This window comes from Onychomys torridus, chromosome 5 (assembly GCF_903995425.1).
Source record: "Onychomys torridus chromosome 5, mOncTor1.1, whole genome shotgun sequence".
In the NCBI taxonomy this organism is placed as follows: domain Eukaryota; kingdom Metazoa; phylum Chordata; class Mammalia; order Rodentia; family Cricetidae; genus Onychomys; species Onychomys torridus.
In genome coordinates, this window is record NC_050447.1 from 10363701 (window position 1) to 10376127 (window position 12427).

Consider the following 12427-nt stretch of genomic DNA (forward strand, 5'->3'; position numbering starts at 1 on the left):
TGAGTTCTAGACCAGCCAGGGCTACATTGAGAGACCTTGTCATAGAGTCAACGTAAGTCTTTGTTATAGTAAACTTGTCATTTAAATTCCATTAATCTCTGATTTTAGTGGAGTTAATTGTAGTTTGTTTTCTAGATGAAGTAGCTAAGAGGCAATGATATTCTTTTGTCCATGTCTTAAACAGCTGTCCATGTAACAGTCTCTCTTTACAAGCAAGCTTAAGAATAAAAATAACCTCTTATCATCGGAGCCATGTCTCCCCGGCCTGCCTGTTCCCAAATTCCCATCAACCACTTCTCAAATTACCATACTGAGGCTTATATTAATTATGTTTGGCTGATTGCTCAGGCTTATTACTAACTAGCTCTTACATTTAAATTAACCCATCTCTATTTCTCTATGTATTGCCACATGGCCGTGACTTTACCGGTCCTCTGGCATCTTGCTTCTTGGGTAGATGGCTCAAGTCTCCCCGACTCTGCCCCTCCTCATCCAAATCCTCAGTTTGATTGTTCCACCTAACCTTATCCTGCCTGGCTATTGGTCAAACAGCTTTATTAATAACTAATGAGAGTGATGTACATTCACAGCATACAAACTCTGAGACTTGGTGGTGGTCGTCTTGGTTAGGACAGCATTGAGAAGGTCCTGGTGACAATCAGGAGTGGCATTAACTCAAGGTTAACTTGAAGCACCATTGGGCAAAGGAAAGCTTACGGCTAAAGAATTAAGACCCACTTCTCCTTACTTCTGACCAATTAATCTTAGGTCCCAAAATTCTACTCTCACTTTTTTCTTTTGGCTTTCTGAGATACAGTTTCTCTGTGTAGCCCTGGCTGTCCCGGAACTCACTTTATAGACCAGGTTGGCCTTGAACTCACAGAGATCCGCCTGCCTCTGCCTCCCAAGTGCTGGGATTAAAGGTGTGCGCCACCACTGCCACTGTACTCTGACTTTTATGCTATGAAAGAACCACATATTAAAGGGGGAGAACTGGCCAAGAATAAAGGTGGGGTGTTGAGACCTGTGGAAGGAGGTCCCCAAGTGATATCAGCTACTTCTATATCACAAGAGTTTGTTCCTTTAAGGACAGTTCCAGAAGAAAAGTCAATCTCTGTACAAGTAAGTCCACCACTTTGACACCAAAACTCACTTGGCAGCCCACCCTAACCTCCCAGGTAAGCTTTCATATGTACTTGCTCTTTATCCCATTTATCACTAATTCTCATAGATTCTGACGCAGAAACAAACTGCCCCAATGTGTACCCCTATATAAATCATAACATTTTATAAAATCTGAAAAATGCCAAGTTCTGAAGCATCTGGCCCTAGAAGTTCCAAATAAAGGATTGTGGTGTACAGTATTCTACTGTAAATAGTGGGCAGCAGGAATATAAGTCAAATGCTGGGTGGGATGGTAGTGTCAATATTAAAGGATGCTCTTCTTTGGGACCTGGTGGGGAGGTGTAACCATCTATCTGGCTGCCATAATGAAATAATTACAGCCTAGGTGGCTTCTAAACAAAATAAAAATAAAAACCATTTCTCACAGTCCTGAAAACAAGATAAGGCCAAGGCACCTGTGCAGCTGGGTTCTAACACGGGCCCTCCTCCCAAGTTCTGACTGTGGGCTTTTCCTGGGTCCTTAAGTGGCGAGAGGCTTCTCTGGGGTCTATTTATAATCCCACATGTGAAAGCTCCACCTTCATCATGTGCTTATCTCCGCAGTGTGTGTGCTAGGATTTCAGTGTCTGCAGAGGCAGCATGCTGCTTCCCCTCAGTCATGCTCACCGACGTGGAGAGCTAGAAAGGACAGAGAAAAAGCTGTTCTAATGCCATTGGCAGCTGATGGGTGTCGAGACTGTGGCAACTGCTAAGAAAGCTCTCGGCTACTAGTATAGCAAAGACAGCCATCGGTGAGCTGGAGGATCGGGGATGGAGACACACTAAGCAGAGGCATCGGTAAGGGAATTGTTGCTAAAGTCACTGCTGAAGGCCGGCCAAGGTGGTCACCTGTGGTAGGTGAGGGACTCTGAGCTGATTTAGCAGAATTCTTCTGGACTAGGCAAATGATACGATTAGTTGAAAACTCAGAAGGTCTGTTGGCCATTGAACCGAGGAAAGTCTGGGTCAGAAATAGACACTATGTGGTTTCCCACCTATATTTTGCGTGTGGTGCCCAAGTGTGTTCACATGACAGTGTGTGCCTGCATGTGGAAAAGCCCCAGGTCAATGTTTGGTGGCTGCCTCTGCCACTCTCCTCCTAATTTAGGGGACAGGTCTCTCACTGAACCTAGAGCCCATCTATTGGCTAGACTGGCTGGCTTGAGAGCTCTAGGGGGCCACCGTCTCTGCCCACAGTCCCATCCCCAAGGCTAGGGTTACAGACATGCTGATCATGTATGTCCAGCTTTTAGGAAGATGCTGGGATCCACACTCAGGTCTCCATGCTTATTCACACTTACCCTTTTTTGCTGTTTCACTAATTATGGTTTACTTATTTGCCTGTTTTGAAAATGCTTTCTAAAGAAAGAGGAAGAGCCAGGCAGTGGTGGCAAACACCTTTAATCTCAACACTCAGGAGGCAGAGGCAGGTGGATCTCTGTGAGTTCAAGGCCAGCCTGGTCTACAGAGGGGGTTCTAGCAGTCAGGACTATACAGAGAAACCTGTCTCAAAAAAAAAAAAAAAAAAAAAAAAAAAAGCCAAAAACAAAACAAAGAAAAGAAAAAGAAAGGTATGGAGTTGGATGAGCAGGAGGTGGAGGATCTGAGGGACATGGGAGGGGAAACTGATCATAATATATTGAAGGAGTTTTCAATTTAAAAACTATCACAAAAAAAGGGGTGGGGGGCTGGAGAGATGGCTCAGAGGTTAAGAGCACCGACTGTTCTTCCAGAGGTCCTGAGTTCAATTCCCAGCAACCACATGGTGGCTCACAACCATCTGTAATAAGATCTTCTGTGTATATAATAAATAAGTCTTTAAAAAAAAAAAAAAACCCTATGGAAAAAGACAAATTTCTCTGGTACTTCTTGCACCCAAGGGAGCTGCCCTCCAACCCATGGCCCTGCTCTGGCAACAGCATCCCCAGAGCTGTCTTCCAAGCATCAGTTGGTTCCCAGGTAGTCCGCCAGGAAGTCAAGTCCTAGGGAAAGAACAGGTCAAGGCTAGAAGAGAGCTTGACTGTCCAACACAGGCCAAGAGCAGACAACCACCTGAGCTTGGTCCCCAGAACCCACATGGTGGAAGGAGACGACAGACTCCTGCAGATTGACCTCTGACCTCTGTGCAGTCAAACAGATGGAATAAATGTAAACTAGGTAAAAGGCTTCAGGTTTGTTTGAGAAAGTTATACTAGCAAAAGGAAAAAGAAAACAAAAAACTTGAGGTTGACTTAAAAAAATGGGCAACAAGTGAGCTGGTTTCACAGCCTGAGGGGTGGAGGTGTGTGTGTGTGGGGGGGGATAACTTCCGAGAGGGGACGCACAGGAGTTGTTGAGAAAGGAAAACCTTTATCAGAGTCAGGGCCCACAGCAAGGGACTTGTCTCCAAGTAGCATTCCACAATTGCCTCAAATCTGAGGATGTATTTCTACCCCACTTTCCATACTGAGAACTTTTCCTTGGCCACCCTGTCCCATAATACTCTAGATGGGGAAGAGTAAGAACAGATTAAACCCAGGGACCTCAAGAGAGATCTTGGATTTTGAGCTTAATGTTTAACTGGATAGTGGGTGCTGGAATGCATTTCTGTGAGAGTAGTTCCAGATACTTTGTAGCAAAAGATTAAGCTGGGGGCTGGAGAGATGGCTCAGAGGTTAAGAGCACTGGCTGTTCTTCCAGAGGTCCTGAGTTCAATTCCCAGCAACCACACATGGTGGCTCACAACCATCTGTAATGAGATCTGGTGCCCTCTTCTAGCCTGCAGGCCAAACACTCACTGTATACATAATAAATAAATAATTTTTTTTTTTTAAAAAGATCAAGCTGGGGCTGGGGCTGCTAGTGACAAGTCTGTCACCTCCTACCACAGGGCTAAGCTGTAGCCACATGTCTTCCCAGGCAAGAAATCATTTATTGGCCATCCCAGGCTTTGGATGTAAAGAGGCCTGGGCAGAGCCCACCACACCTAGACTGCACACTCGCATGCCCTTTCCTGCAAATGGAACAGTGCAACTGGTGATGCAGAAGCCATGGCTAAAAAACGACTGAACCTCCTATACAGCAGGGCCAGCTAGCCTGGGGACAAGAAGGTGAGGAGCCTAGCCCAAACACAGCTCCCTCCCTGGAACTTTAACTAGAGTAACCTCCTGCACACTGTTAATAAAATTAAAAGGTTACTGCTGTCACAGTCTTGGATGTTTAAGTAAGATACACTATTACACTGTGGCACTGCAAACCCTGGCTACCCACTGCACGTTTACTTAGCAGCCGTATCAAAACACACAACCTCTGAAACAGCTTTTTATTAAACAGCAAAGCAGAACTCTTTTTGAACACAACTTTAAATATCTGTAAAGCAGTCACAAAGGGGTTGCAAAATATCTGCAATGTGAGGATTACATGTCATACAGCTAATGTCACTAATACATTAGATGATTCCACAAGTCAACACAGCCCAATCTAAGAGCCATCAGCTGCATTAGTGGATCTTTCCTATTATAACATTTGATATCAATTCCTTTATCAAACAGAAGCTACAAACTAAATTTTTTAAAACTGTTAAAAAGAAATGACTAAAATTCTGCAAGTGTTGAGTTTACAGAAATTCTGGGAAAACAACTGAGATAAAATACTAAGGTTAACAATTATCACATATACAAAACTCTCTTATATTCATGATTCTGATACTAATATACTCTCAATTTTGCAAAAGTTCATCTCCTGGGTACAAACAAACCTTGAGACCAAACTCTTAACCGGTCTCTCTGACATGTGGCTTACTTAATCCGCTTATGTCAGACTTAGTCCCCTTTCACACTGTCCCAAAAGTGCAGCTGTGAGCCAGAGCTAACACACATCTGGAGGGAAAACATGGAGTTGGTTACTTCTGTTTATCCAGTTTCCTATTTCTTTCCTCAAGGTTTTCTATTTCTCACATACATGTGACCAGCACTTTTATCTTTTCAACACCAAATGGGCTATTTTGTGCAAAAGGGAGTTTTTAGCTTCTCAATATGACAATTTACATTTCAAAGAAAACCCTTCATTTTTTTATAGCTTCAATCTATTTTCAATTGATTACAGAGAAACCAGCAATCCTATCTTATAACTAAGTATCACAAATGGCAAGCCTTAGCTAAGAAAGTGTCTTATTTTGGTTAAGTGTCAACAATTACAGTTCAGGTTAATCTGGTAGTGACATCTACTGAAGTTACTGTCAGGGAGATGGGGAGGGAGAGGCACAAGATGGTGGGCAAGGTACAGAGGCTGTGCATTCAGTACATGGTTTTGGTCACTTTTTCACAACATGGTTATTTTCTTGTATATTTTACTAGATAGGCATATGCTAAAAGACAGTGCTAAACATATATATATATACATATATATATATATGCAAATTGGCAAAACATTCATCTTCAAGTTTCTTCATAAATATCTGTAATTCTAATTATAAAGTCTCTACATTTGCACATTTTCATAGACTAACTTAATACATAGAATGTTAAGGATGTTTCCTGTTAAGCAGTTAATATTACCTAGATCTGGCATTCTCTTTATAAAGACTCAAGGAAGCAAAGGGAGATACTGTAACTTTTGGCTCACACCCAAGCTTTAAGGAACAAAGCAGCCACTCGGCAGGAGGGGAGGCGAGCCTTTACTTCCTTCTGCTCTTCGTATCCGTTGTCTGGAAAACACTAGAAGCAGACATGAGGTTTTCTATGTATTGTCCAAGAACTTGATTTTCCGATTTTAGCTTCAGGTTTTCTTCCTTAACTGCATCTACTCTTGCCGAAAGATCTGTATATAAAAAACAAAACCAAAAATACAATTATCAATAAAATCATGGCAGTGATTCCATGTTATGAAATGCAAGATTCAGTCTTAACCTCTGAGCCATCTCTCCAGGGCCAAGATTCAGTCTTACAAGACTGAGACCAGGCTGAGGGTGTGGCCCAATGGTGCAGCCCTTGCTGACACATGTGACACCTGGATTTGGCCCAGAGCACTGCCAATTATTTATAAATACAATTCGTAAATTTTCTGTTTTTCAATTCAGATTATGGGGGTAAATGCTTAAGTAAAAACAATTTACTGAGGACAAAGATGGTGACTGTTGACAGCATTTCCCATGGGACTCAGTCTGTTGAGCATTTATGTTAACTCTTACAGAGGTTAGGAAACATTGTGTTGATAAAGTGTCCATGTCCAACCACATGAAACTACAATGTCTTTACTGGAAATAATCCGCAGCTTAACGCAACTGGATTCCTACACTGGGCGTGAGATCCAAGCAGTAGTCAAACATCAGTTAAAAATTCAAAAGATGCAGGTCTTAATAAACAAGTGAAAATGATCTCCATCCATACATTTAACCAGTGTATAATGACCAACAGAAGCAGGCACCATCCTACAGCAACAGTGAACACAGTTACATGTGGGCACACGTGCATTCGGTAACATGGGCACCCAGGTGGATCGGGAGTAAACATTAAGCATATCAATACACAATATGCCATACTTTTTCTGGAGAAAAAGCAAACTGGTTAATGGTCACGAAAGCAGATGGGAAGTGTTTATTAGAGCTAACTCTTGCTCTCCGAGGAACTGAAGAGATGGGCCCACAGACACGTAACTAGAGCAGGAGAAATGAAGCAGAAGGAAAGCAACAGCCTGTTGACTGCTACTGTCAAGGGAGAAGCTGGTGCTCATTCTGTGCCCCAAACAAAAAAATAATACTTAATGGCATTAAACACCAAAAGACAGGTCGGTGTGAGTGTTAATTTTATGGAAGGAAGGTAGGAAATGAAAACCAATCTATGGTCAGTCTGAATCTCTGGAGGTAATGAATGCTTTTTTCCATTTTAACAGAGCTTTCCTGAAGCAGGCTTAGTAACACACTGCCACATGTAGAGTTCTCAGGCTAAGCCAGCATCCTGCTGACACCTTGAAAAGGATGTGTCAGAGCAGTGACTGATCCTACCGAGGCAAATCTGTCCTTCAGTCCACCAGCCAAGGCTGTAGACAACAGAAAGAGAGAAAACAACTGAGGCCAGAAACATGGCTCACTGGGTAAAGACAACAGCAACCCAAACCTGATGACCCGAGTTCAGTCCCAAGATCCACATGCTGGAAGGAGAGAATGTTCCCACACGTCAGCTGCTGACTTCCACAAGAGGGTCCTGGCACATACACCCGTCCACACATACAAATAACAGTCATTTTTTCTTTTTACAAAATAACAAAACCAAAAACCAGAAACCCCTAACTATTCCATGGACTTTGACGCTAAATGGATGTCATTCAGGAGAACTACAAAGTGTAACCTAACCTTCAAGCGTGTGCTGGAGTTCCAACACCTGATTGATAAGCCGAGTCTTTTCTTCCAGTTCCACCTGATTCTCAGCATCCACTGCTGTAAGAAAAAGTGTTCAATTTCTTACTAATAAACACTGTACCAGTTTTGGCATGCAGCACTTAACATTCTGCAGAACATTTCATAACCATTGTCTTAAGAACTGTGTATACAGAGCCTCTACTCCAGGGCAGGCAGGGCATTAAGCTAAACTTGCCATACAGTTTCAGAATGGAAGCTACCGAGTGTGCTTTCTAAAGTCAACAGGAAAGTAGCCACACTTAAACCTTCTCTGTGTTACAGCCCTGGCTGTCCTGGAACTCTCTCTGTAGCCCAGGCTGGTCTCAAACTCTCTTTGTAGACCAGGCTGTCCTCGAACTTGGAGATCCACCTGCCTCTGCCTCCCAAGTGCTGGGACTAAAGGCGTGCGTTGTCACCACCTAGACCTTCTAAAGACTGTCTACTCTTTCCACTGCTTAATAAAGCAGAACCATACAGAAAGCAGAGTCCACAGAAAAGGATCTTACCATCCATGTCAGCGTTCATCATCTTGGGCAACAGACTTTCAGCTCTTGAATGCACACTCTTTGATGAATGGTCTGCAACAAAAGAAACAGACCTAACAGTAAGATATAAGCTTGTTTTTCAAAAGACAAAGTAGTTCAAGGATGTGAACCAGAGGACCCCTCCCATGCCTTACTGCTTTGAAGTGCACATGGGTAGATAAGCAAAGGACACACACAGTACATACTTTAAAAAAAGACTCAGAATCACTGTGGATCTTTTACAGAGAGGAGGAAGGTAAATACATAAAAACCCTTCAGAGACAGAATGCCCAGTGTGCAAATGTAAAAGCAGACTCTCAGGCAGCTCCCAGGATGAAAGCTACTGAGCACTACTAAAGAGCTGTCAAATTAAGCATGCTCCCAAGCAGCACAGAAAGCCTGCTTTCTCATGTCTTCTACCTCAGTTTTACAGAGATTCTCTGCACGTCAGAGAAAGTGGATTACTAGATATTGTTTCAAAACTGTTTTTAAAGTTATTCAAGCTATTATAGTATTTGAAGATCAACCAAACAAACGTATGACAATGTAAGGAAACTACACTGCACGGTAATTTAAAAAATATTCCTCTCCATTTAAACAACGTTCAATTTTTAAACTGACATAAAGCTGTCTTGTGTGTATGTATGTCTGTGTACACATGTATGTGCATGCCTGTGTGCACGTGTGGGGGCCAAAGGTCAACTCTGGGTGTCTCCCTTAGTCCCTTTCCACCTTATTTTTGAAGCCAGATTTTGGTTGAAGCTGGAACTCACCAATTCCATTAGATGGTTTTAGAGCAAGCTCCAGAGGTCCTACCTCCATCTCCCAAGCACTGGGGTAGCATACACACTGCCACGCCTGTGATTTGTGGGGTCACTGAACAATGACACACATGTCACACACACACACACACACACACACACACACACACACACACACACACACAACCTTCTAGTTATTTTGTGACTTACCAGCTGCCCTGGCTCTGAAAATGACATGATTCTCTGAGATTCTCTATGTCAGAGCTTTAAAAACTTTTCTTTGAAAATCACAGGAAATCCCAGTGCCTGTGTATACGTATCTTGTTAGTGAATGAGAGTCTGTAACCTTCTATACTTTAAATCCAGGAAGTGGAAAGGGTAAAGAGAGTAAGGCTTAGGGATATGACAAACCGCAGGCCAGGATTAATTTAAACTACTGATACATGCTCACACCGTTCCTTCTAAGACCTCCTCTCAAGAAGATATTTATTTAGCACAGTGATTAAAAACACAGATTTGGATGATCACTACTTAAACCCTCACTCTGTAGTACAGGCTCTGAAATTTAAAAATCTCAGTCACAGTGTCCTTACTCATAAAATGGAGCTAATAATTATACATCTCTTGGGTTTGTTCTGGGAATTTAATGAGTTCAAATCTGTGTATTTCGTAAGCAAGCAATAGATGGTAACATAGAGGGTACCCTCTCATCTCTACGCTCTTGTTTGGACCACAGAAGAAACTTCAGAAAAACCATGTGGCCAAATGCCTCATATTAGAACTCAGGGCCAAAAATGAGAGTGGCCTAATCCACATCAGGGTGGTTACCCAGTGTCAAGGCTACAGTCATGTCCAGTCTGTGTGTGTGTGTGTGTGTGTCCGTCCATCGTCGGTGTCCGTCGGCCATTCCACCTCAGCCCGGCTTAACGTCTCAGATGTGAGTTTGACATTTCCCTAACATCCATCCAAACTCCAGCACGAGACTTTCTGCATGGGCAACTTACGTCTCTCAGCTGTTACCCACTCACCAGGACGCTGGTGTTCTTAAAGATTAAGAGTCCAATGCACTAAACATTTCACATACATAGTTTTATCAAAACAGAAGAAAACTGCAATTCACAGATGTGGATACTAAACCGTTTCACAGCCAAGACATAATTAAGGTCCTAATCTGAGTTTGTCAAATGTTTTGAAAAAATCGACTCCTTTGGCATTTCCACAAACTAAACAACCAAAGATGAATTTCATTTAGTCCAAGCTGCATCACTCGAGTGTGATGGTTCTCTCTGTCCATGTTCTGCTTTGACATATTTGGGGTCTCAAATTCTATAGAAACCAAGCAACTACGTGGCCAATAAGTATTTCTGATTTAACTGGATCTCCAGAGAGTTAGCTGCATCCAGTTTAACTAGTGGCGCACACAGACACCAGGAATCCCACGCACAGCTTTGAGTCTCGGAAACAGATAACGGTTCGGGGACATCTGTCTTATGGCTATTACACCGTCAGAGTCGGGCAGTCTAACAGAAGAACGTGTGTTTTCTCCTTCCCAAACCTTACTCCCCAATATTTGCTCCACAGGATGCTTGAGAAAAGCTGACAAAGAAACAAACCCGGGCGCAAGCAAAGATGTCCCCCTCCCCCCCCCGTCAGGCGTGGGCCACCACCCCAGAAATCCAACCCTAGCGTTCGGGAGGCTGAGGCAGGAGGACTGCGGCGAGCTGAAGGGTAGATCAGGCTGCAGGGCGTCGTCCCCCAGCACCTGGGTCCCACCGCACCGCCACAGCGTCGCGTCCCGCACCGCCACAGCGTCGCGTCCCGCACCGCCACAGCGTCGCGTCCCGCACCGCCAGGCTCTTCCCACGGAGCCCGCAGCGTGCGGCCGGGAAGGCGGCTGCGCAGGGCTCGGCGGGGCGTCGGGCCTCGCGGCCCCGCGATCGAGTGCCCGGGCCACCGCCCCGCTCCCCGCCCCGCCCCGCCGGCAGGGCCCGGCGGTCCCCAGACCCACGCTGCCCCGGGCCGCCTCACCTTGCGTCGGAGGCGCCGGGAGGGGGCGGGATGCGGAGGACGCCTCAGGCCGCGGCTCTCCGACCAACTGACAGCGGCAGCCCCGCCCTTCCCGCCCACCGAGCGTGCGCCGAGCGAGGAGGCGGCCTCCCACCAATCCGAACTCGAGATTGCACGCCTGCGCGCTGGCCGCCGGCCGCCCCGACAGGCCGCGGCGGAGCAGCGGGGTCCACCTTTGCCCTAACAAAAGGGCATTGACGCCCAATCAGGACTGCTGGGCGTGTCCTGGGCAGGCAGCGACCAATCACCACGCGGAAGGGATGACGTACCCAAGAAAGCGGCCCCCGCTGAGCGGCTTTTGTCTCGCCCGGATCCTGATGAGTGCGGTTCGAAGTCATGCTGGGTAAAACCAGTATTCTGGAAATTGATACAGCCGGACTCTGGGCGGCAGACATCCGATCACATTCAAAACAGAGTGAGCAGAACAGTACAGGCTGCCGTCCCTCCTTTCCAAAAGCACATTTTCCTTTTTTTTTTAATTTCTAAAATCAGAAAACGCAAGAAGCGTACACCATTAATGGATGTTTCTCTTAGTACCCCACCCAATCCTGGCGATATTTAAGTTTTCAGTTCGCCTGGCCACTTCATGATGCCTTAGATCAGCATTCTCCTGGTCTCATTCGATCTCACAGAAAACCTGAGACTAAGAGGCCCGACTCTGAGGTGCCACATGGTCTTCTCATTCTAACCTCACTTTGACCACCGACTGTTTCCCGACCTGCAAAGCGTTCTTGCTTTGACTTTAACAAAACCTGAGCTGTAGAGGTGCGCTTACATATACACATATGATTTTATTTTTAATTTTCTTTTTATGTAACATTTTTAATTGCGTGAATATGTGGCTGTGTGTGTGTGTGTGTGTGTGTGTGTGTGTGTGTGCGCGCGCGCGCGCGCGCGCGCGCGCAGTTGCCACACATGCCAGAAGAGGGAATCAGTCAGATCCCTGAACTGGGATTACAGGAGGTTGTCAACCAGCTGATGTGGATGCTGAGAACCCAGCTCAGTGTCCTATGCAAGAGCATTAAGTGCTCTTAACTGCTGAGCCATTTCTACAACCCCCAGGATTTTGTGAGCAGTGGTGCTAAACTCAAGTTCTCTACAAGATGGACAGTTCATAACCATCTCTTCAGACCCCAAAATGGTCTCTTGCCAGAAAAGACACATCAATAAAGTTAAAATAACTTACATAATTGGAATCATACAAATTATTTTCTCTACCCACTGAGAAATTAAGTTTGAAATCAGTAGGAGAAAGATATTTTGAAATTCCTAAATAATTGGAATCAAAATATACACTTCAAACAAACTGAGTCACAGGGACAGTCATGAGAAAATATGTCAATTAAGTTTAAATATGAACATATCAAACGTATTTCATGTGAACAACCAACATATTAATTTTAAGTGTAAACATCAAAATTGGTGGATGCAGCTGGAGGAATGCTTGGGGACTTCGTTACTATTACAGGCTCACTTACACAGTCTAAGTATTGTGTGTGTGTGTTTCCTGATGGTGAACTAAAGGCTTCAGGAAAGCT

General features: G+C 44.6%; 1 protein-coding gene across 1 annotated transcript; it reads right to left on the reverse strand.

The window, feature by feature from the left end:
- Positions 1-4447: 4447 nt before the first annotated feature.
- On the reverse strand, positions 4448-10781 carry Scoc (short coiled-coil protein). The gene is made up of 4 exons (XM_036189087.1): positions 10585-10781; positions 8044-8115; positions 7493-7576; positions 4448-5961 (listed from the first exon to the last, which is right to left on the reverse strand). The coding sequence occupies exons 2-4, from the start codon at positions 8063-8065 to the stop codon at positions 5819-5821; spliced, it is 249 nt and encodes an 82-aa protein (XP_036044980.1). The 5' UTR covers positions 8066-8115; positions 10585-10781; the 3' UTR covers positions 4448-5818.
- Positions 10782-12427: the final 1646 nt, after the last annotated feature.